The sequence below is a fragment of the Varroa destructor genome, unplaced genomic scaffold (assembly GCF_002443255.2).
Source record: "Varroa destructor unplaced genomic scaffold, Vdes_3.0 BEIS01000001.1, whole genome shotgun sequence".
In the NCBI taxonomy this organism is placed as follows: Eukaryota; Metazoa; Arthropoda; class Arachnida; order Mesostigmata; family Varroidae; genus Varroa; species Varroa destructor.
This window is the reverse complement of record NW_019211454.1, coordinates 14,221,210-14,246,207: the sequence shown is the minus strand read 5'-3', so window position 1 is coordinate 14,246,207 and position 24,998 is coordinate 14,221,210. Positions and strand designations below refer to the sequence as shown.

The 24,998-nt window shown below is 38.7% G+C and overlaps 3 protein-coding genes and 1 long non-coding RNA gene across 19 annotated transcripts in view; 1 reads left to right on the top strand and 3 right to left on the bottom strand.

The window, feature by feature from the left end:
* Positions 1 to 15,813, bottom strand: part of LOC111243297 (uncharacterized) — a 22,033-nt gene extending 6,220 nt beyond the window's left edge. Inside the window, exons 1-3 of one of the 2 annotated variants that reach the window (XM_022788627.2) lie at positions 14,619 to 15,813; positions 8,812 to 8,857; positions 8,362 to 8,480 (exon numbers count right to left, since the gene is read on the bottom strand). In XM_022788627.2, coding sequence (XP_022644362.1) covers positions 8,362 to 8,480; positions 8,812 to 8,857; positions 14,619 to 14,899 — 446 coding nt within the window. In that variant the 5' untranslated portion in view covers positions 14,900 to 15,813. Of the gene's footprint in view, positions 1 to 8,361; positions 8,481 to 8,811; positions 8,858 to 9,089; positions 10,983 to 14,618 lie in introns of those variants that run through there. The other variant, XM_086977583.1, reaches the window with a different exon arrangement.
* Pabp2 (poly(A) binding protein nuclear 1) lies at positions 1,204 to 7,933 on the bottom strand. Its single transcript, XM_022788640.2, has 3 exons — positions 6,121 to 7,933; positions 3,851 to 4,198; positions 1,204 to 3,703 (listed from the first exon to the last, which is right to left on the bottom strand). Exons 1-3 carry the CDS (start codon positions 6,187 to 6,189, stop codon positions 3,527 to 3,529), a joined length of 594 nt encoding a protein of 197 aa, XP_022644375.1. The 5' UTR covers positions 6,190 to 7,933; the 3' UTR covers positions 1,204 to 3,526.
* Positions 11,180 to 24,998, top strand: LOC111243298 (deoxyribonuclease TATDN1). 14 transcript variants are annotated; one of them, XR_015319201.1, is made up of 9 exons: positions 16,142 to 16,396; positions 17,471 to 17,736; positions 18,266 to 18,463; positions 18,737 to 19,039; positions 19,456 to 19,635; positions 20,974 to 21,001; positions 21,245 to 21,285; positions 22,157 to 22,321; positions 23,329 to 24,998. XR_015319201.1 is itself a non-coding variant. In XM_086977587.1 (8 exons), the coding sequence occupies exons 2-8, from the start codon at positions 17,563 to 17,565 to the stop codon at positions 22,199 to 22,201; spliced, it is 969 nt and encodes a 322-aa protein (XP_086833713.1). In that variant the 5' UTR covers positions 16,142 to 16,396; positions 17,471 to 17,562; the 3' UTR covers positions 22,202 to 24,998. The 14 variants fall into 14 exon arrangements, 12 of the variants coding, with proteins under 12 accessions (XP_086833711.1, XP_022644368.1, XP_086833713.1 ...); XR_015319200.1 differs by having other exon boundaries at positions 23,060 to 24,998; XM_086977587.1 differs by having other exon boundaries at positions 22,157 to 24,998.
* Positions 21,513 to 24,149, bottom strand: LOC111243300 (uncharacterized). Of its 2 annotated transcripts, XR_015319202.1 has the most exons (3): positions 24,010 to 24,149; positions 21,850 to 22,094; positions 21,513 to 21,654 (listed from the first exon to the last, which is right to left on the bottom strand). It is a non-coding gene; the product is annotated as an uncharacterized LOC111243300 (long non-coding RNA). The 2 variants fall into 2 exon arrangements; XR_002670413.2 differs by lacking the exon at positions 21,513 to 21,654 and having other exon boundaries at positions 21,691 to 22,094.

Below are 24,998 nucleotides of genomic sequence, written 5' to 3'. Positions count from 1 at the left end.
CTATCTTATCGATATAGTATGGGTATTATGTATCCTGGGACACTGACAATCTTCCTGTTTTACTCCTTCATATAGTTTGACATTCTTGACGATCCGCTCAATTGACACGCCAGATTCGTACGTAGCTATCGCTCAGCGAATTGCGCTGCGAAAATAGCTAAACCGCTAGTGTGAGCATGCTGCCTAATATTGGATAGAGCTGGCGTCCCCGCTTTCGTACATCGAGCAACTGCAAACATCGAACGTCAAATGTCCTCTTCGGTTGAGATAGAGAGTGAGTCCTTCGGCAGCTACATAATCTGATGCAAATTTAATGCTACGGGCCGTACTAACGTAGACTGAAGATTTCGCACAGTTTTACCATCTAGCCGTCGCTGCGCATTATTACCTAAATCGCAATCAAAGTCCGATATCATACGAGCGTTCTCATCATTTGATATTTTAAAACCTTACAATAAACACTGTAGTATAACCACCGAGTACAGCTAACTACTCTAGTTTCTGAACGGTTAAATTACTGGACGAAAGTATGATACGGTTTAAGAGTGAGATGCACACACGGCGCGGTATATATAAATATTTTACATAGAAGTTTACATAAACTTTTGCACATAGGAAAGCAATGCAATGGACAATTAATATTTGACCCTCTTGAAAATATTAAGGGTAGAGCGTATCGAAATTACTCCAAAATTGCACTTTAATTCTTTTATAAATCAATTTAGTTGTTATGATTACTATACAAATATTATCGGAAATTCAAATAGGGAACGACGCGAAAGCCATAACATTTTCGGTTCCTCCCGTAAATTGAAGTCTAATTCAACTCGTAAAAATTACAACTTACGGGGTCTAGCCAGTTTTCAATTTGGCATCCATGAACGAGGGAAGTTACACACTTCATGATGAAGGATTATTGCTACAGCAACTATGATGCACTGCTGTAGAGCAAATTGTGAATGACATGAAATTTTTTTTTGTAATAAATTTATTAATGCCAGCACGTCACGATGGTTACCGGCAACTAAAGAAATCTGCTATATATGATTTCGTCCTTTTTCGCAACGAACTTCGGTTTTCCTGTTTACCATTCCGTTGGAGTCTTTAGATAATACGCTATAATTGCAGCAAAAGTGTTCGGCCAGGCGTTCGAAGCTACTGATTCGTTTTTTGGATATTTTCAAAATTAAGCTGTTTCAGCAGTTGTGGTATGCATATTTCAGTAACATTTTCACATTTATTTAAGTAACTTCCATTAATTACCATCATAATGCAGAAACTAGAACACTTAAGGGAATTACATAACTCGGGACGTCTGCATACCTCATGGATTATAATCCACTGCTTACTTTATGGCAATCGTCCGCGAAATATAAAATGTATAACTTTGCGAACGTACACTGACACCCCGAGAAATTCTACAGTTGGATTTTCTCAGCTCATTATAATATTTGTATTTGACAAATTCCTATTAAAATAAAGCAATTAATATTGAAATAAAGCAAAACAGCTAACAATATTCACAAAAACAAGTCCAGTCGTCATCCAAACGAATCAAAGGTATGAGTATAATACAACGGTATAAATAATTCCCCATTATTATTGAAACTCGGGATCGTTAACTTGACTTCCGTCGTGCTCCCGAAACAACTATTTACTCAATATACAAAGTTGTTTTTCCTATCTGCGGTACAAATATACGCGTTTTCGTTGTTGTTATCACAGAAACGAGATGACCCTGTGAATGGGACTCCATTAAAAATGAGATCAAAAACTCCAATTGGTAATAAAAACTACTCGATATTACGAGCGAGTTATAAACCAGCCATGCAGCTCTATCGCACTTCGTGTATTATACGTGACACACAACGCCGGCTTTAGCCACAAGTTAATGTCTATAACAACATTATTATTATCAACATCACATACATGCAATGTAAAACTCCACCAAAAAGGGGGGAGTGATAGAAACTGTACCGTTTGGATATATCTGCAGCAGCTGAACATCACATACGCATTAATCAACACGCATTTACCGCTGTCACGCTTCTTTAGTAGTATAACGATTGTTAAGATCGGATCATTAATTTTCCCTGACTTCCTGTTTATCCTTGTAGCTCTGCTAGTATGACATGAGAAGTTTTCCGCAACTAACCAAAAAGCCAGTCAAGGATCACCTCTTAGCTAGCACAAGATACTATGTTCGTGCAGAACCGTAGTATACTGTAAAAAAAATCGTAAAACTTCCTCTTAGAGGATACAAGGGTTTCGTTTGTTTCTATATAGCTGTAGAAATATTAAAAATTTTTTAATTTGTCATTTTTTTACCTTTTTTTCGGCCGTTCTCGTATTTTTTCAACCGTTATTGCACGATTGCGGCATTTTTTGATTTATCTTCTTGTTGCCGGTTTTTCTTTCTGGTTCACTCTTCAATTATCTTGGCCTATCTGGATTTTCTTTATTCCTGAGGCTCTTTTCCTGTTCTTTTTTCTCTTTCAGATTAACGTTTTTCTTATTCTATTTTATCCTTTATTTTTTTTTATCTTCTAATATTTAAAACGGCCTTTGGTTTGTTTTTTTTCGGCAACTAGTTCCTTTTTTTATTTTTCACTTTTCTTTTTTCATTTCTCCACTTTTCTTTCACTCACAGCCTCGCTACCTTTAGCTTTTCCCAGCATAAACGTACACCGCCCTATTTTCGGTAATGTCCTACGTACAAGCTTGCTTTTGCTCCTTTTACATGATGTGATTAGTATCCTTAACTTTATGATTTTCCATGTTATAATAATATCGTGTATGGTGTTGTGTGGAGTCGGCCCGCTATTGGCATTGAATCAGACAGGTGGTGGCTACAGCCAAAAAAAACGGTGGTTACTGACTCTGAAAACAAAAATCGCCACAATATACTATCTAATGATTCGTTGGTCACGATCCATTGAGTTAAACGGTTGAATCACGTTCCTCACATGATCTTCAATTACGCGGCTTTAATCCTCCGTTATGTGCTCGGATATATAGTGATGATTCTCCGGTTGTATTACAACAACGGCACTGTTGCCTATATAAAAATAACAATATTGTATCACGGTACTCGCCTCGCTACTTCTTACGTAATGTTCTTCACGACGAGCTACTAGTTCTCAAATAAATTTTCCTTTTTCTTTTGCTACGGTATTTCTCCGCGTAGCTATCCAATATCGGTCTTTTCGTGCCAATGGCGGGCGAATTGCTGCAGATCATCTGTGTTTTCTTGTGTAGTCAATGAACCCTATCACCAATGCAACGTTTCGCTTATCCTCACTTCTTCACTCTCTCAATCTGTCTCTGCGTACTGCTTATATACGTAGGGCTAATTGTTTTTTTGTATATTTTGTCCACAGTTCATAATTAGTAATAATACATTATGTATATACATATATATGTATATGTATATAATGTACGGTAGAAGCACTATCCCGACTTTTTAATTTCGGTTTCTTCTTTTTTCTTCCATCCAACCCTTGGGGCTCGCTCGCTTTCTGCAAAATTAATACGGAGCATACCCTGCATGGAAGCCACCCCTTGAGCCACGGCCCCTAAAAACGCCGCGGCGTGGAGCACCTCGAAATCCACCACGGAAACCACCACGACCGCGGAACCCGCGCCCACGAGGGGGTCGATTTGTCGTACTAATACCTGGCATGTTTGTGCGTTTTTGTAGAACCTGTAAAAAAAGTTCAGGCCAAAAATATAGGTCTTGTATTGTGCCAGTAGCATTAGTTACATACAGAAAAAAACAATTTCTTCAATTAAACGCATGGTACGAATATTGATTTTTTTAGCAGTGGTTAATTGACGTGCACGAATATACCTTGATTTGGCGTCCCCTAAATAGGCTTTCGTCGAGAGCCATTGCTGTCTCGACGGAATCCTTGTCTGCGAACTCTATGTATGCAAATCCTTTTGGGTGACCAGTGAATTTATCACAGAGAATAGTCACACGATTCACTGACCCACAGCCATGAAAATGCTGCTCGAGCTCTTCGGCTGTGGCACCGTAGTCGACGTTACCGACGTAGATCGACCGCTGGTCGATCTCTTTCTTTTCCTGTTCTGATAAATGGCTCGACGACTTATCTACTTCTGACTGAAGTTTTTTTAGTTTCTCAGCTTCTTCTGCCATTTCTTTGACGCGAGCTCGAAGCGAATCCAATCCCTCCTGCAAAATTATTTCCAAGTTAAATCGTTTTTTCCTACTACTGTACTATTGATATTATCCATTTCACCATCATTCGCCATCATGGTCTCCAATAAATATACATTTACTACAATAATAATACACTGGTTTTCAAAGACATGCTGCTAAAAATGCTCCTTAGGGTAATACAAGTATAGAAAAAAATAACAGGAGTACCAAATGCTGACTTAGCAACAGATTCGCCCTAATATTCTCTGTAGTCTAAAGCGATGCCCTGTTTTCAAGTATCATTCTTCGACAGGCGACAGCATTAAATCACCAATGAGTTTTTTATGCGTTGTTTACTATGTCATACTTATGATTGTTTTGTGATAAATGGATAAATTAACAAAGATTCATTTGCCCCCTAACAAACCGCAATATGTGCGGTAACTTTCCCATGGCAAATCAGCATGGTGGAACACGCAGCTGGCTCACAAGCAGCGAAAGGAGGAACTTCCGCATGCATAACCAGTTAGATCGGGGCTAGCCAATGGTTTTCCAACAATGTTTAACATCGCCGACGGCAGCGTCGTTGTTAGTACGACACGAATGTCGTGCAAGAACCAAGAGCAGGGTTATTTTTTTCCAATTATCATTATACGGCTAAGAAATAAGGGACACAAAATTAAGAAAAATAGCAAAGTAACATTTTTGCAAACTTTCCAGTGCTAATGATCACATCTAGAGGTGCGTCATCCGCAATGTCCACGCATTGGCTATCCGGAAGTCGTGTAGTTGTAAACGAGACTTATTAAGAAAGTTTTTTGCATTTACTGTGTGAAGCGAAAATCTTGAATGTATTCTTTAATTATTGCGATGCTATCAACTGGTCGCCATTACACCATTGATTTTAAAGGTTTCAAGGTAAATACGAATTATTCTTAGTTAAACTCAAAAACTGTCTTTGTGAACAATCTGTATATAATTTTAGCTGTACCGACTTCCCATACGTTATTTCAGTTTGTCATATGACGATAAACTTGGGGTAAGTACGAGAGTAGAGTGCTTATTGGTATCTCAAGGCTAATTGCTAATACAAACGATAATTGCAGCATTATTTCAATATAAATAAATCTGGTCTCTTAAAACATTGTTGTGGATTTAAAACGATCTATCTATTTATTTAATTATTATCTTACTCGTTTAATTTAGTTATCTTCTCACTAGGCTGGCTTCAAAAAGAATACATATGTTAGTAAAGACAGCTACCCAACCGCTATTGTTCGACTTTTCAGTCATTGGCCTTGATCAACACGGCCGACAACAAATCAGTCGTCAGCGGGAACCGAACACGGAAATCTTACGCCAAGTATTCCCTAGCCGGTTTTGCCCTGCCTAGCTATAATCAATTCCTATCTGGGAGGTAAAGCCGTGGACAAGGTAACTTTACAGTTGTTGACTGAGAGGGCTGACCCGTCCCTGATGGCGCATCAACGCCCAGGCCGATTAAGTCAACGAAATTGAGCATTCGCTCCGTCCTGCATGAACATGGTCAATGTCTTCATACAGCTAACGTTTATCGGCAGGATTGAAATAAGTTTTCAAAAATTCCTCAGGACTCAATTCGCAATTAATTCGTCTCATCTAACGACATAGCATGTCCGACTTCGTGCACAGTTATAGACATTCAATTTAATGTCGTCAAACAACAGGCGCCATTTCGCTTGTTTTAAGATTTCCTCAAACCGCACATCGAACAAGATGATCACATCGTTTAACAGTGAAACATGTAGGAAATAGACAACTATACACGATCTAAATGGACGAAACTGTTTCCTTTGGCTCTAACTAACCACATATTTGTAGATACAATCTAACGATACTCATGTATGTGCGCCAATAATACGAAATACGAGTTTCGAGGCAGTGCAAAGCCGTCACAAAAAATCGTCAAAACTTACCTCATCACCGCCTTCGGCCATGTTCTCGTCCTCGAGAAGCAGCTCGTTATCGATGACCGGCTCCTCCATGTTTGCCTTCGCTATGTAGGTTCCCGCTCGGCCGCGGCCTAACTGCTCGGTAGCGAAATTCTGCCGCTGCTACTGACGACTATTCAGCTACGATTCGACGAGGTCGTTATCTACTCAGTGTTTACAACAGCAGGTCGACTAACTGACCGGCCACGGACTCGACCCGGTTGCTGCGAATGAAACTGTCGCACCAATAGCTACTGCTCCGGCAGGCTCTGATCCAACGATGTCCAGCCAACGATCAAGTCTACAGTCCGGCGCCACAGTTCGCCAGCTACAGTAATATCGAAAGAATAACTGAGTCCACGATGGCGGCCGGCTGGTGGGCAGCTGATGTTTGTCGGGCAACAGCAACTGCACAATCACGGACAACAATTCTTTGGATAGGAACAAGAGCCAACTGGTATAGGCCTCACTCGGCAGACTGATGATGGATCGGCCAGTCAATGTCGCAAGCAGGCAGGCAGGCGCCGCCCCACGCGGGCACACACGGCAAAGCAATAAACAGACTGGCCCAACTTCGTTGGCAATCCACCACCACTACTACTCGCAGTACTTGGAAAACTATTTGCGGGAACTCTGTCTAATCCGACCATCGGCCCAATGAAAAAGAAAGAGGTAGTTGGGTGTATCCGGAAGAATTGTTAATGCTTGTGGAAGGAGTGATGCTGAAGGCGGCCGCGAGACGCACAAACGACCGATCAACACCAACCAAACACGACCGCGCCACACCAAACACGATCGCTTTTTGTGGATAACAACGACGGAATACAACTGCACATGACACAAACAGTGCTTACTACTAGCGGCGCTAAAGAAAAACCCACACACGAGAAAAGGCAATCCCCAACCATTCGTTCTTTACTAGATGCTAGTGGTGCTACGCCGGCCTTCTAACGTCATCTGACGTCCCACTGAACTGAGGCCGGAGTTCGATTCAGTTCGTTATAAAGCCGGCATTTTTGCCCGCCATGTCAGCAGCCAGTTAGCTCTCCTCTCGTTGCTCACGGTTCCAGCATGGACAGCAGCGACGAATGGCTGTTTTGACGCTCGTAAGAGAGGGCATTCCGAAACGGTGGGATGCAAGAGAGAACAACGCTCGTTGCAGACGCATGTGTGGTGCAAATTTTTTTTGGTTGTCGTTGTACGACGCAACCGAGATGAGCAGACGACGAGCAAACTACGAATACAGGGTGTTTATGCTTCTGTTGGCCGCACGTTTAGATAGATAGCAACTTACAGATTAATGAGATGCTGTTGCTGATGCCCGCTTACTCGAAGATGGCAGTTCGCGTTCGCGTGCGACTTTTTGTCGCCTGTGGGATAACTTATGTGACAAACAGCCACGAAAACCGCGTACAATTAGTCTCTTGTTATTACATAGTCGTGTAGAAAAGATTCAAGATTGCAGGTATGCAAGCTAGTAGGCTATAGTCCTCAAGAAGAAGGAAACTTCAGTCCGACAGTGGTGTGACAAGGGCCGTAACTTGATAATCTCTAAATAAAAGAGAGCATTGCCGTTTAATCACTAAAACGAAAACAAATTCATTACCTGCCTACCTTCGGAGGGTTTGCATGGTTCTTATCAGAAGTTCGATTATCATTAAAATTCAGGTGCGTTATCGCTTAAAAGTATTTTCGCTGGTGTATAAGTAATCGATTGTTACAAAAGAATCAACTATCAAGCCTAAATGTAGCTGATGTCAACCTCAGCTTAAATAAATACAAAACATCGCATACAGTTGATAGTACGTGCTTTTATTTCAGATACGCTGCTATGTACAAAACTGGTTACAACACAAGAGCTACAAGCACAGGTTACCCCCTAGATTGTTATATCATTCGTCTTCAAATGCGAAAGTGACCTTTTTCTTTAAAAATAAAACTTTGTTAATAACGCCAGCGTTAAAAACTTGTCAAACAGCACCCCTGTAACATTGGCGCGCAGCAAAATATCATAGCAAAACAAATTTTAAGCAGGCGTAAAAAATACATGCTTCTAAGTAATAGCCTATTTCTCCTACTCATATTAAGTAGGAGCTATTAAGGGTGCAATTATTCGCAACGTAAAAAGGGTTTTACTGTGAGAATCAGTACTCTGTCAGCGAACACTGTTACCTTATGTCTAATGTACGTATTTGTTACGTAACAGATCAGCAATCACGTTCTTACCTGTTATCATGCGGAGGCATCGCAAACAGATAGATCCGTTGATTATGGTGCGAACTCGGACATGACGACGCTTCGAGGAACCGCGAAAGAGTCGTAATAGGCCCTCGAAGCCCTTGTGCCTGCCATCATCCGAATAAACATGTATAAATACAGCGCATATGGTGTTCAAGGAATTTCGTCGCGGACGAAGTTGATCGCCTAGGGCAATCTACAAATTCAGAATCTCTTTCAACTTTTGTAGTCGTGGCGATGGCTTTAGGTCTAAATTCTGCATCTGCACCATTAACACTGCGAACACTCACGACTCAAAGTTACATAAATGTGTCCGTCGATCTAGTTATGTAGTTAGTACGCAAATAAAGATTGAAAAGAGGCCTAGGCAAATTTTATTTCGTGAAATACATTACTTAGAAACTTCAAATATTAGTATAGAGCAAATTGTGAAATTACCTTGGCTGATTGTTCACCTAAGCGATTAATCACGAACTCGAATTGCCTGAAATGAAAAATAAATCTCTAAATTACGACGCTACAAAGGTAGAGCTCAGAAGTTCGCTCTATTCACGACTCCTTAGCCATCTCATTTGCCCATGGCGGCTCAAAGGTCTTAAAATTAGGTGAAAAGCATCGTATAACATTTCTGTCCAACAACGTTATTAACTACGCTTTTGTGATTTGCCAGCCGAACCGCGCACTCACGCAATAGAGAACGTTCATAGAAAACGTACGTTTCTCCGCCTAGTAGGATCGGGAAATCGATAGCGATGTCATCTATACGCAGATAAGCAGGTACATGGCGATTCTTAATAAGACGAAGAAAAGCATAGGGATGGACACCACACGCTCGGTGATCTTCACGGGAAAAGGCTCTAAATAATGAGCAGCAGCTAAACGAAGCTCTAAATGGGTGAAACATCTCACGAGCGAATGTTAAGCGGAAATTTTGCTGAAGGACTACCCACGGGTCGTGGCATTTTGTACTTTTGGGTAGCTGCTGGTACATTGCCAAACATGCATAGAAGGCGGCCGAGGTCAATGCAGCGTTCTGTTACGCTCCCGCGTTGACCAATGAATAGTAAGTAGAGACGCTTGAATATGCCCAAGAGCAAGATTCATCGGCTGTGGGTTTTATTATTTGATGCACATTACACAAAATTTAAACGAACCATATGTCTATGCAAATTTGATAACTTCAAGTGTTGTTAGTGTCAAACCACTCACTGCAATGATGTCCAATTTTGAAACCAAATAGCTAATTTAAATGTCTAGCGTTTCATAAAGCCATATATACAAGTTTACGCGTATATGTTTCAACATTGGATACATATAAATGTAAATATATAAAAATAACAACATACATATAAATGTAAATAACACAATTTGTGTAAAATGTAGGCTATTATTATATTTAGATTTTGTCCACTATAGAAGTCTTCTGTTAATGATTTTCATAAGCGAAGAGTATTCTTTATTGTGCGAAACCATGTGTATAATCACGTGTTTTATTATCTCACAATTTATGTTCCGGCGTCCAATTTTATGCATATATATATATATATATATATCTTTTCTTACATATATGTTGAGATTCACGAAAAGATGTGTTTTTTATGCCACTGCGTCCATCGTGTTCGTTTGTGGTAATTGTACGTGATCTACTAAGCCCACAGGGTATATACAACAAATGCTTGGATGATATCTGAACTAGCATTTTTCCCTTGAAGGCAATGACACTTTGTCCTTTGCGCGTTCATTAAAGCCACTAACATACGTGTAACGTGCTTTTAAGGCCTTATAAAATAATTGGTCTTCCTCACAATCCGTGCTATTGACGGACTATCGGTGCTATTGAACCTATCAAAGTCTAATTTTAAGCGCCCAAATAAACGTTTCCCAACAAGAAGTACTTAAAATAAAAAGTAATCTGTCTTGTGCGATATTCCGTTTTCTATTATCTACAGTTAAGTTGTATTCTAGATCGTTTCGCGGATTTTTATTGGGTTAAAAGCGTTCAGAAACAACGTATCTTGCCAAAGACTTATTGATAACATGTCCGTCTGTTGATTAAAAAAAAACCCACGAGGAGAGATTTTTGCTCCAACCCAACTTTATTTCGACCCATAGCGCTATTCGTTCGTGTATGAAGGGCCACCGTACATTAGCATCATGGCTTAAATGAACGACTGACAAAGCAAACACATCAATAGTTAGTCACATGTCAATAACATTTAAAGTTACGTTTAAATTAAGGTATTAAAGTTATCAGAAAAATTAGAGATCAATGATCACGCGAAAATTCAAATTTTACAACTGCACGTGTGTAATGAGAATAAGGCTGCAATCAGAACTAATAAGGCCAATAACAGCTGGTAGATTTCTGGTAGGTTCTTATTGTTTTGACATCAATCGTTAGGGCATGACAGAAAGAAATAGATGAGCTAGGACACCCCGATAAAATGCATGGAGATTATTTATCAGTACGTATAACAATACGTTTCATAATTTTGCTAGAAATCTCTTATAAGACTTAAAACTGGTGGTTTTGTAGCGTCTGACGATAGAAATAACTATTTCGTAAATGAATCTTCTATAATAGATCTATCCAGTAATCCGTAATAAATAAAGAATGTATTTCCTTCGGTTAACGGCGCAGAAAAGGTGAAATCCATTAGCATCTGCTTTTATCTTAAATATCAACAATATAAGTAGATAATAACAGTTACGTGTCCTGTATATGAAATTTTAACGAAACCTACTAGTTCCTCACTAGAGTGTTGGAAGGTTATGACTAGTTGTAGTTTAGTTTAAACAAACGTCACATGTCGCCAACCGTCATCTGGCTCTATTTATTGTCTTGCAAGGTTATTTCTATTTAAATCAAGAAAGGGAACCATTTGGCTGACCAACAGACATTTCCCGCGTTGTGAGCCCTAAGTCGAAACTTTTGATCTTATTTGTAGCGCTTTTACTTGTTCCGCTGCCAAGGCTGCTGTTGTTGTCGTTCTAAACAGAGGTGTCTTACAACAACGCCGATTCGGTGACGAAATGCGCACGGTCCAGTTGGACTCTTTTTAAAAATAGATGTTCGCGCTATATGTCAACGTCTAATGCATTTAATGTGATGAAAAAGTTCGACAAACACACGTTTTAAGTGGTTTAAGCTTGTTGTGCCCGCTTAAGCCTTGTAGGAGCGTTAGATTAGTCAGACATGTAAGTAGACTAACCATGAACAAATGTTTAAGCTTCATAAGCAATCTAGAATAACAAAGCATGGGCCCATCAGGCTGCACGCAGGCAATAAGATATCGATCACACGTCCTGGATTGTTGTTGCTATACATTCTTACTACATGTCTATTGGCTGGCTCGTTAAATTCGTTCCAAAAAATGCGATAATGCTATTGAAGATGATGTTTTAACGACCATACGTACGGAAATCAACAACCCTATCTCTACCTAAACGCAGTCAAGATTTCTTTGGTCATAAAGTAGATGTACATTTTCTAACAAGATGCTTTTCTTTTCTCTATAACTACAACTAGATACGCAGATAACTAGAAGACCTGGGATTCTCGTGAAAATATACATTCGACCTTCCAGACTGGAAAAATGTGCTATCGAATCATGATATTGTAGACCACTTAGGGCCCACTAGGCGTAATACACGCCAATTTTCTTTATGTGCTGACCTGTTTTTAGTTTTTGTTCCACCGCTAACACCTATTCTCTACCCCCAAAATATAAAAGCAACGTATATTTTACGGCGCCTATACCTAACCTTATATTGTTCGCCGTTATGGAAACGAGCTTTTATTTAAATTAATTGCATTTTTGTCGCTACGTATTTTTGTTTTCAATAAAATTAGTAACAGCGAATGGTTAGCGCACAATCGAAGCTATATTGCCAAGAGATTTAATATTAAAAATGTAAGAAATGATTGATCAAGCTGCAAGGCTGAGGTCCGTCATATAACGTTTTAGTGTAAATTGAGTCGCCTTGCAATTAAAACTATCGTTTTTAATTCGACGCTGTTGTAGCAACATCAGTGCCACTACTGGCACGACTGTGATTTTTTCGGACAACGTTTTGTCCCTATATACACTTTATATATATATATATAAATATACTATATTTTAGTTAGTCAATATTGATACACACTCGTAAGTAGTTTTCTAAAAACTAAGCTTCGCAACTACTAATGCAAAGTGAAGAAACAAGGAAATTTAAAAAAAAAATCGAAAATATAATCTCGGACCACAGTTGAAAGTATGGATGCTTAATGCAAAGCTAATACGTTCATTATTTTCTTTATGCTACATGTCACTTGAATTAAGATTACGGCCAAGCAATTTTCAGTCAAACTTGAATTTCGTACAAGATCTGGTACGAGTAATGGTACGGCTATCCTTTATAAAAATTATGCCTTGCCCATATTCGCACGAATAATTTAAGTAGATAGACTGTAAGCGAACTTACTTTGTCAATGTATCAAACAAAAATAATACAAATTAACAACGAAGGGATGTACCGTAAGTGGTACAGGACTTTCACTTATTTGGAAAATAATAAGAAATGGGCAACTGTGGCGGTGCCGCTTGCGATATTCGTATTGTAACACGAGCTAATAGAAGTAAATACGTCGCACGCCATTGGAACGGAACGTGCTTCAGATCGGATTCACTATAGTCGAAGCTTTATCTTTTTGCCGTCGGGCCAATCGTGCGAAATACGCTGGGGCTCCGTCTTGTTGCTTCATGCTTTCTACGTTACCATTGCTGTAATAAAATTGCAATTTCTATCAAAATGCCTAGCACTCGCTGCAATGGGACTTGCCACAATGGCAAGCTCGTTATTCTTCTGTAGACAATGGAACCACGGGACTCGCATTTGCGGTTAAGTCTTACGGTTATCTCTTATCTTTATTAGTCTAACTTACTGCTGCACCCCGAGCCCGAGCTAAACCGGCACCTGTATCTATGAATCCACTTTCCATCTGTGGAGCTAGGAACAAGTTTATTAAAGTTGAACGAACTTGTAGTAGCTTATAGAAGAATGTTCACAAATAACCAACAACAGAGTTCTCCCTGTAATATGTTCGGTTACAACGAATATATGAGCTGAAGCTATTGATTCCGAGATGGTTAATAGAATATATTTAAAAAAAATACTCGAGTGTTTATCTTTCGAATAATACACGACCTGCAATTTGCATTTGATTGTGTACGAGATTACGTTCTTAGATATCGAGAACATAAGGTAATCGTCAATGAACCGATATAGGCGATTAATCAGAAGACATAAAAGACATCAAAACCTCATTAAGCGTTTCATATTTAAAGTTATCTTCTTTTTTTTTCTATACTTTTTCTTTGCACTTGCCTACCTGCGCCGATACGTAAGCTATTGCCTCTGACGTAGTTGCATTTTACCAGCAACGATACCAGGGATGGGATACAAACCACCAACGTTGAGCATCAACATACACATTGTTAATCGCAGTATCAAATGCGTAGGCAGTCGTCTTCATATGTTATCTGTCAAATTCAGACTCGTAGCTATCTAATATATACTATATCAGATATAGGTCGAAAGATATTTTCTTATTGATGGTGTCTGCATTTCAGCGAAGATAGCTTTATTACCATCGATCAAGTTGCCAAAGAAAAGTCAAGGCCAATCTGAGTATCTTTTCGTTTCATATTTAGACACATTTGTTACCAAACAAAGCGTGACGCACTTAGTAAATATAAAAAACCATCACTGGAGATACCTATAAAGATATACAAGCACTGGGCCAACATCCATTGTTATTATTATTATATACTGTGTTGCCCTAACTGGGTATTTACTTATCCTGTAGTACTATTTTATCATTTGATTAAAAATGAATAAAATTTTTAGTGAATAAACGCTAGCGTGGTATCCCTATCACAAACGCTCCTCATAGTTGTAATTTTTCGAAAGATTTAAAATGCATTAGGATAGAGATTATGTATGTATATGAATGAATACAAAAATAACAAGTCATGATCTGGTAAAAATTCTTATACTTGATTGTTTCTTTTAATTTGTTTTCGCACTAACATCCATATCTATCCATCCATGCTTCTCAATCAGTCCAACCCTATGAAATCAACGTTTGCTTTTTAATTTTTATAAAATAAAATCATAAACAACATAAATTGAAAGAAATTGTAACACAGTTATGGTTCAGAGTGTCACGGCAATTACAAGAATTGCGCTAAGTCCTTACTTACTCGATCCTATCTGATTCCATCTCAAATCCACTATCAGCAAAAGTTCTTTTCTCGCACTTTGTCGCATGAGAGATTACATTTCCTGTTGTTGCATAGCGTGTAGCATTATTGATGTTTGTAGCGTCAGACAGAATCAGAGCTCGCGCTACCCCTAATGGAGCACTCGATGTCGAGCATCGCGTTGAAACGAGCTTCGCTTCAAGGAGACTCATCTCGAAAGGCAACACCTCCAGGTCGAGCTCCAGCTCGTCGCAACTATCGTCCAAAATATTGGGATCCATATTTTTCTGTCTGTTAGGAAGTCGATTGTCGATTACAGCGGTAATAGTCACATTATAAATTACATACTCACAATAGTCCTGCGGCTTGAAAGGCTCCCAAGGAAGGCCATGATTACAGGGATAATAACAGTCCACATAATTGATCTATGTTTAGATGTTGTGGGACGTTTCGTAGTTGGACCCACGTTGTTTCTCTAACTTGTAGATTTCAACTACAGTATAGGTCTTTTCCCTTGACAATCTTTTTGACTGTTCGGACATTTCCAAGACTATCATGACCAGAGGATGTAAGTAGCAAGATATATGCAAAGTTCTGTAATTCAATTGTTATACCATTGTCGACTAAACTGATACGTCACTGTTCCGAGCTATTCATCATTTTATTTCAATGCTGATTTACCACTAATTAACCTGCCAGCCACTCAGTGCGATCCAACAGTTACTGTACTCGTTCACTTCGCATCATCAAAACGGCTTGCAGCACAGTATCGTATCTGCCTCACTCCACATAAATAAAGTACGTCTCACCACATTCTGAAATAGCCGAGGACCCAGGTGCTACAATAAATCACCGCTCTACAACAAAACATTACGATACAGACCAGTTTTCATGTTCCTACGGGTCACTTTGTTCCTCTAAATCTTCGTAGACATGCATCCGTTTCGACACTCGTTCCGAGCGCGTATTTAAGCAGGGTTTATATTCGCTCTTCCGTGCCACAACGGTTAAATCGAACAGCTGATCGTTGACAACCTTAACCATAGTCAGCGCATCATTCTTCTGGCGCTCCGCCACGATTGAAGAAGCACCCTTCTCTTCGAGAGAAAGCAGGCAATTTGACAGACTGTCCTTACACAGTCGCATACAATTTGACAACTGTCACGGTTTATCTATTCAGCTTGTCTGTATGTAGTCAGTACCTCTCCCCCAAACCAGGTTCGCTGTAAGTGCATATGTGTTTGTATGTGTACTGCGGGCGATTAGTTATTTTGCTTGTACCGTGATGATGATGATGATTGCATCTTACATAACATCAGCATAAACAGCAGCGACTTTTTTACAATGTTTGCATGCCTCTGCCAGTAAGAGCACACTGGATATGATAGGAACGACGGAACAAGGATTAACAATGTCAAAAGCCTGACTCTATTTAATAGTAAAGGGTAATAGCCCTTGCCCATGTTAAGGAAGCTGGTGTTGTTAGTGATGCTCGTTGGCGGCAACAGATCGTCTGCTTTGCTTCTGCGGCTGGAGGTGATCAGCCAAACTGAAGGCCTTTCATCTTGATCAAAACTCGAGCATTTCGCGTAATTCATGAGCTAATTGGATAAAGATGATGAGGTGATGAGTTCCTAGTAGAAGGTTATACAAATAATGAAGAGACAGCATTTCCTTCGGCCACTTTGGCTTACTTTTGCTACTCATTCCAGAAAACTGTTCCATAACCTATGATAGATAATAGTGCAGTTGAGTAAACAATTGGTAAAAGACTAAAGGTGAGTATATCAAATAATCTGTTAATCACTGATTTAATTCTGATTTCATATTTGAATTTCATATCCACCCTCTCTATATAAAATTGAAACCATCACGTTCGCCTGAGTCACAAACAACCAACGGTTTAGCGGCAAACAAATGCTAAGTAAAATACATTTTTACATATATTTACATCACCGTAAAGTGTCAAATATAAATAAAGTGAGCCATTTTATCTGACAGATTGGGAGGCAGCAAACGGTAAACAACTGAGTATGGGTGCTTGGAGCCTAATATATATATATACATATACATATATATATATATATATATATATATATTGCTTATTATCTGCAAGAAGAAGCAATTTCATTTATTTTTCCATTGTTTAGACTATTTCTTAAGAAAAGTTTTCGAATCACAAAAAATGACGTAGCGTTGTCGTTCCCTGACTTGCTCTCCACTGTCCTGTTGTTCTTAACATGCCGATGTAAACAAGTGCAGACTGCGACATCGGCGTCAGCTGTTGAACCGGTGGCCATCCAATGAAGTTCTTCTTTTGTCTTCTTGTACATGCTAATAGACACAAATGTCCACGACAGTATATGCATGTCTATTAAATATGCCAGCGGTACCTTTTGATGACTAAACGGAACTTACTAGTCGGAAATTTGTACCGTAACACATGTGTTTTAGACTTATTCGAAGTAACATTGAAGTAAGTTCCAAACCAAAGGCCACAGAGTAATCGAATTTATAGTAGGTGCGGGTCCTAGGGTATTAGACAAAAACATTAGCCGTAACGTCTGGCCTGCATAGTTCATGACATAAATACGATAATTTTCATCACTCAACATTTCACCGAAGGGGCGACTATTTGAACTAACGGTCAAAACAACAAACCTTGAAACTACTGTGCCTTATCAGATCTGTTCAAGTGGAGGTTGACAGTCTTCTACCGAAATCAGGTGTTCTGAAATATCAATTCTTCGTAATATAGTTTCGAATTTTTCTGAACGTCCGGTCGATCCGTGATAGACGAGTAGCCTTTGTTTTTTTTTTTTTCGCTTATTTTTTTCATGATTCATTTCCAGCAGCTTCAGGTTTACGTCACTGAGGCTAACCGTACGCTACACGAACATATTATATCAGCCTGCACTAAAAAAATATTTACCATCTTGGAAAGATGTTGCGACGCCGTTTCATAGACATTGGTGCAAATATCACTGATGAGGTATTTCGAGGTGTCTACCATGGAAGTACTAAACATCCTGATGACTTCGAGGCCATGATTAAGCGTGCGAAACAAGTAGGCCTCTTGCTTGTGGTGTTTTGGATCTTTGAGAGTTTTTATTCTACGGTTAATATTCAATACCTGTTGGTTAGGTGGATTGGTTCAAGGTGCTCCTATTAATATTTTAAAGGATATTACTTGAATTTGTTTGGATTAGATTGAATTTTGTTGTTTCACTGTCGTTTATATTAAGTTCGATACAGTTTTTGTATAATAATATTCCAACTTATTAGTATCAAGTTCATAAATTTTGGAGGTACTTGTAATAGTCTACTTGATTATTTTGCTAGTGTGAATACAACCAAGAAAAGCAGCTAGAAAGTAAAGCAATTAAGTAAATAACAATGGTTATCGAATTATTTCTTTCAAAACTTTGCTATATACGTAGTATAGCAATTTTAGCAGCAATATTAACTGAGCGTTTAGTTATTATTTATTTGTGCCCGTAACTATATATAGTTAAGGCTTCAACCTTCTATAAAATTCTTTATTTAACAATACATATTAAATCACCATCTGAAATATAACAAGTAATCAGGTGATACTCAAACAAACGCCGACACAGCGCTCTAAAATGTATCCTAATTGTTGATAGGTTGGCGTACAGAAACTTATAATTACTGGGGGAAGCCTCGAGAGTTCTAGGCAGGCCTTGGAACTAGCGTCGACAGGTTCAGACCTCTACTGTACAGTCGGTTGCCACCCCACTCGTTGTTCAGAATTCGATAACTATTCCCAAGGTCCTGAGAAATACCTCGAGGAACTTATTAAATTGGCTCGCTCTTCTGAAAAGGTACGCTCATACGTTTTCGAAACGATTGATTAACAGGCTGGACTGAGCTCTTCGAATGTAAGTTAGAGCCCAGCTTCAGTAACCTCACTTTACTGACCGATTATAGAATAAATGCACGGGGGACTTTCGAGTGCTGCATTTGTGCAAATCGTGTACTAATAGCGTTTGTTTACTAGAATTTAATAGACTACTTTCTAGAGCCGTTGAATCTGTGCGGTACAATTATTTTTTTCATACGTAATAATGGTAAGTTTTGTTGTCCTGTCAATAAAGGTTGTTGCCGTAGGAGAGTTTGGTCTCGACTACGACCGATCGCAGTTCTGTTCGCCAGACGTTCAACGGCAGTATTTCGAATTCCAGTTCGAGCTCGCTGTTGCGATTCGTAAGCCATTATTCTTACACTGCCGTAGCTCAGGTGAAGATTTTTTACGGATACTCCAAGCAAACAGAAAAAGGTTCTCTACTGGAGTTGTACATTCGTTCGATGGTACGTGGGATCAAGCTCGTGCCTATATCGATATGGATCTCTACATTGGTATTAATGGATGTTCGCTCAAAACTATTGAAAATCTTGAGGTGAGTTTCTTAATGGAAATTTAATAATGAATTATTATACTTATTGAGAATATGGACAACATCCAATTAACGAAAATAAGGAGGAAGGATTAAGTGGCAAGGCTGTGCTGGGTATATCGAACATTCAGAAGTAAGGCAATAAAGATACGTCTCTTAACCTTACTGATTCAGGGTCCAACCTTAGCAGACTAGATCAGTACGTTATCGATTTTTTAACAACAATTATTATCGTTTTTTATCTATAGTTGTATCTGAGATAATAACAAAGTTTAATCGTTTAGACAATTCCTTTTTTTAGTGACCGGCTTATGACCATCGTTCTAGTTAAATTATAGCAATAAACAGTTTTAAATAAACAGGCTTACCCAGGCTTACCTGCTAAAAAATTACTCCTTTGCACATATTCGATTCGACAGGTGGTCAAAAAGATTCCATCAGATAGGCTGATGATTGAGACTGACTGTCCGTATTGCGACATTAAGCCGACCCATGCGGGACACAAATTCGTCAAGACGACGTTCGAATCAAAGAAAAAGGAACGTTTTGAAGAGGGTAAACAAGTCAAAGGAAGGAATGAGCCGCAGAATATTGTTCAGGTATGAAACAAAAAGATGGGCTTGCCAACAACGTTTGTCAATGTAACAACAAGATGTACACTTAGCTCTCTTTTCATTTAACTACTCTTCATCATTGCTGTTGTTTCTCTGTGTTTCTAAACGAATAAGAGTTTGTGGATGTATATATTATATGTTCGTACAGGGTGTTTGAAAATTTAGTGTATCCTGTAGGGTTGGGTTTCTGACTGAGCATTATACACGAATTCCCACTATGGCGAGCAGCATAAATGTCCTGAACACTATAGTATGGCATGACATTCACAACGTATGCGTGTTCGTATGTGCAGACAATTCTCTTTAAAAATGGGTTCAACGATTTTTACTCTTTTTTGCGTACAGGCTTAGCTTGACGAGGAGGTGAATAGAGTGAGAACAACATCGTACCTAGGATAGATTTTTTTATGCAAAAAGAGTGCCGACAACTTTCCCACAGATTCAAACGTACAGTGAACAAAATTACCTTAGGAAATTTTGAAAAATAGCTTTAAAAAAATATCCGAATGGAAGAAACCGATTTTTTTTCGATATAGAGTTAAATCCTTGAAAGAAAATTGATATCTCTGAAGTTAATATGATGTTTTATCTTAAAAATAGATACGTTTCTAAAAGGAATCCATGCTTTCGTATGGCTTAATTGCTTGGTTTCCCAAGCCGCATAATATTTTTATGGTAATTTGGAAATTTACGCCACTGAGGAATAGCAGAACAACTGCGAAGGAAAATGCAAAGGAAAAATGGGGGTAGTCGTAGCACAACTGGAATGAGCGCACAGGGTAATTGACACTAGAAGAATAAGAAGCCTGCTCCAGGGTACCGCACTACTTAGAATATGAGGGATTACCTCAATAAGAGTAACTAGACAATCAAAAGAAGATATTGAAATTAAAGAAGAATTGTGATCGAGCTGTTAAAATAGATTCGTGGGATAAACAGCAAACTAACGCATTAACTGCATATAATAGATAACTGCCACGGAAAAACTGCAATAGAGAAACAGCAAAAATAACTGCGATGGAATCACGGGTGGAGTGCAACAAACTGATAGAACCGTGATTCGGCTTCAGATTTCTAACTTTGGTTCAGTCTGAGAGCGGTCGGAAGTCCTTACAGTTTTAGATTGCAAAAAAAGCAAAACAGCGGTGCGCGGCATCAAACGTGTATACATAGTCTGTATATTTTGCTGGACAATGAGGAATAGGTAATGTGTAGTGCTGTTCGGTACATGTTAGTTGATGAGATCCGTTTGGTAGTTATATATATATGCAACATAATGATATTATGATTATAAAGCTTCACATTTCTCATCATCTGCTTTAGGTCTTGGAGGTGATCGCCGGCTGTAGAGGTGAGGACGCTGACCAACTTGCGGATGCCTTATACGCGAACACGGAAAAAATTTTCTTTAAATGACAAGATTTTGGAAATAAACTACTATATTGTTGTATTTAATTATTCAATATACGTGTTTTTAATGTTTCTCTTAATAATTATTACCTGCTTCAGCTCGCGCATACAAAGCTGCATCATAGAAAAAGTACCGCCCAGTAAATATGTTTATCGAAGGTTTCTTTGATCTCTGTGCTTGCAGGTGATACTGTGCCGGTTTCAAACAAGGTTTTTAATGGACTGGTTTGTCGTTACGTTTTTCTATTGTTTAAAAAGGAATTTAAATATTTGTAATTCGTCCAGCAACTTTTTAGTTGTTAGAAGATATGTTTGTTTTTCAATTCGGCTGACCCCTTCATCTCTACGATGAGGTACCCGATATCTGTGGCGTCAGTTCAAATCGACCACAAGTTTAAAAGTACGATGCCACTTGCAAAGTGAAGGTTTCACAAAAAAAAAGGACAACGAAATGGCTTTTATATGTACTACGTCATTTATGCCGGTACGTCTATGATTGGCTCCAGTTATTAGCTTTTTGAGCAATACGTAAGCAAGTATCAGTGCATTCATGCTCTAAGCAGACGAGTGTAAACAACATATGACAGACAATAACTGAAAGAATAAGATTAATGGAAAGACATTTAGAAATATGGAAAACATTATTTAGAACTTTACTTAAAAATTGTGCGATAACTTTACATTGACCTCCTTAGCACGTTGAAATCTCGTGGTCTTTCTGGATTTTAAAAACGGGGGCAATGATATGATGCACCAAAAAAATTATATATATATATATGAAAGACAGACCTCCGGACCCCACAGATTCGTCTGTATCGCCGTTATCGTGGATCTTTGCGGTGGCGTTAACTAATTAGTACAGAGCATACGACTGATTATAGCCATATCCGAAACCAGTGCTTCCGAGGTCTTAACGGTGCGGGGCATCTAGATATTTCTGTGCTATGGAACCCATCACGTTCACGATATCGGCGATTCCACGGTAGCCAGTTGGTCGAATTTATTCCCGGCATATTTGTGCGCTTTTTCTGATCCTGAAATAAAAGGAAATAACTATAAGTCTTATTTCTATGTTTTTTTTTCTCCAAATGACAAGGCTCTTCTGTCCGCGAAGATTGCGTGTAAGTACTTACGACGATGATAGCAGACATAATGAAAACCAAAGTGACCGACATAAGAAGTCGTTTCTCCTGGAAATAGACTACAGTAAACCCCGTATTGTCACTGAAGTTATCAGTTTGAAGCAGCGTTGTACGTCCATGTGAGTAAAGTTCTAAAAATGTTTAAAACACCAAAATGGAAAACCTAGCATACGTTCTAAAATAAATCAACTAGATTCGCAGTGAAATTAATCAGCTTCATCAAAACAGTAATTAGAGACCGATGAAATAAATTGAATACACCAGCATTTCCTTATATCTCGATACGTAAAGTGATTTGCAAGTATTAACTTTCATGGTACGTTATTAAAGTTCACTGCCAGTAAGTGCGATTGCAATATAGCCTTCGTTTTGGAACTGGAAACATCTGAATTCAATAACAATAGGAATCGCCACTCTTGACCCACCTTTCTATAGCAGGTAAAATATTGCTTAAGTTCTTTGGGTGTCGCCTTATAGATTGGCCCGCGCAAAACTAATACATTTGAACGATGTTCTTTTCTAAATACCACAAAATTTCCCAGTTAACGCTTACATATCCGTATAAATAAAAGCCCCTCATAGAATGGACCTATTTGAGTATACACAGCAATGTTCTCTAGGTTTACATGGATCAGAGGTCTAAAACGTTTATGCCCCGTTCTATTTGATTTTAATTTTTAGTAGTTAATAGATATGCTTTATTGACAGAATAAGCTGATAATTGAGCAAAAAATGCAAAATTGTTTTTCTTTTATACTTTACTGAGACGCAAAGTATGCGAATTTCTGATTTTTTTTCATTGTTTCTCTTTTTGTCATGCTTTGTTGGGTTACTCCGCGTCGTGCCTATATCTGCAGTATACTTGGGCATTGTTTCGAAAATCTCCGGAGGGCACCTTAAGAGTTAAAGTTATAGTTAGTTGGTGCTCCTCCAGCGCATCAACTAGATTTGGAAGCACTTCTTCCCCGGTTTCCTCCATTGCTAATGGTAGTTGGTTAATTGTTTGGCGTTTTTGATTGGCGGATAAAGACACTAGGACTTCTGCAAAATCGTGTGTTCGAATTGAGCACTGAACGCTTTCGAGTTGATAAACGACGTCTAATATTTATGGTTTTATTTCTCCCAGTAATAATATACACGTATGTATATGTATAAAATCAGCTGTATCCAATGACTACTCGGACACGACTACAAGTTTCTCATCGATTCGAAAATATCTTCAGAACATAAAGGGCTAGGTATTTTTTGTTTATTATTAATCGTATTTTGATGCAAAATGAGCAAGCAATGGCTGTGAATAGGTGTATCAGAACACAATTAATTGGATAAAGCATTTAAATATTATCTTATTCAATATAATTAGATGGTTCAAAATGCATTTCCACTCTACACTAATACCATGGCGAAAAAGAGACTTCCAAATATTTGACATGCTGTCATAATAAATTCTTAAATGCGTTCTTGTATTTCAATTGCGGCCTTTATTAGCGCATAAAACAGTATATATTGTTTGGTACATTTCCGCATAGATTGAAGTAAACGAGGCTGATCAACATTACATGGATGGATTGCATGGTTTGAAAGCACTTTCCGGATGGAGTAGTGCACCGCAAACCGAACATGTATTCTGTCGTTAAGTGGAGGCTAGTTGAGTGCGCAGACTATTATCAAGGCATGCTGCCAGGATGCTAGTAATGCCCGAAGAAAAGGCAGTAACTCTTTTGCTGTGCGCGAAACTAACTCTTTTGACGCAGTTGTTTTCCTCGCCTCGTGTTAAAATTGGCCTGGTACTATTTAATTTACTCACCTACTGCTTTCTGTTCTTAGTACACAAGGTCACTTCCATGATGTATACGGACGCGTAAAAATTCATTGCGGAGATATTTTAGGACAGAAGCAGGAGAGAAGTTTCGAATGTTGTTGTCGATCTCGATAGCGTCACCTCTTCCGCCGTCAGTTTTTCGGGGGTGTTGTAAAGTATTCATCATTACGATTAACACGATAGCCTTTTTAAAAATAATCGAGTTACCTAGACACAGGCGACTTGTCCGTTGGACTGCGCCGGCTTGTACGAGTCTGCCTGATCTTGCTGACTAGCAAGCAGGATTCATTAGTGAGCCATCGTGATTTGCTGAAGCTACCGCGCTCGTCATTTGCCTTTTCAATGCGCTCACTGTTTCGCGGACTGCACATTGTATCGCGCATGGTTAGAGTGTACACCCGTTATTGAATGTAACCACTTACCTTGCTTCCCTTGACTGCACGTAATATTCTATTTACACTGATGAAAAGAAGTTTCTATGAAAAAAGTTTTCGTTGACATACGAAGCTAAGTAGTAGCTAGTCAACAATCTGATAGCATATAAAGAAGTTTTACGCACTTATAAAGAGCTAATTAAGCACATATATCGTCAGCAGTCTTAGTATAATAGAGGTATATAACCCATGTCGGAAACGTGCTCTACCTACTAAGTCAGGATTGAATAAGTACGTACTGCTTTGTAGAATTAAATGTATTAATTCATCGATTTCGACCTTTACAGTATTTTTCAATAATTTTAACGTTTTTTTTTTGGTTTGGGCAAAAATAAAGCCTCTTTCGGCCTCGATAGATGTATTATTAAAAAAAAAAAAAAACAAACAATTGTGCCCGAGCAGCAGCAGCAGCAGCAGCAGTAATGCGTATCAACCTGACGAATCATGACTAAATCGATACCGGTATGCAATTGTATTTCTATATGCAATTATATATCTCCATTTCATAATATGTACATATTAATAAAAACCCTTTAATGG

Coding starts and splice junctions, on each gene's coding strand:
- Pabp2 (XM_022788640.2), bottom strand. CDS start 6,189: ATGGAGGAGCCGGTCATCGATAACGAGCTGCTTCTCGAGGACGAGAAC. Junction 4,199..6,120: donor TGGCCGAAGGCGGTGATGAG/GTAAGTTTTGAC, acceptor ATAATTTTGCAG/GAGGGATTGGATTCGCTTCG. Junction 3,704..3,850: donor TTAGGGGACGCCAAATCAAG/GTATATTCGTGC, acceptor CTTTTTTTACAG/GTTCTACAAAAACGCACAAA.
- LOC111243298 (XM_086977585.1), top strand. CDS start 17,563: ATGTTGCGACGCCGTTTCATAGACATTGGTGCAAATATCACTGATGAG. Junction 17,737..18,265: donor TTGAGAGTTTTTATTCTACG/GTTAATATTCAA, acceptor AATTGTTGATAG/GTTGGCGTACAGAAACTTAT. Junction 19,636..20,973: donor AGCCGCAGAATATTGTTCAG/GTATGAAACAAA, acceptor CATCTGCTTTAG/GTCTTGGAGGTGATCGCCGG.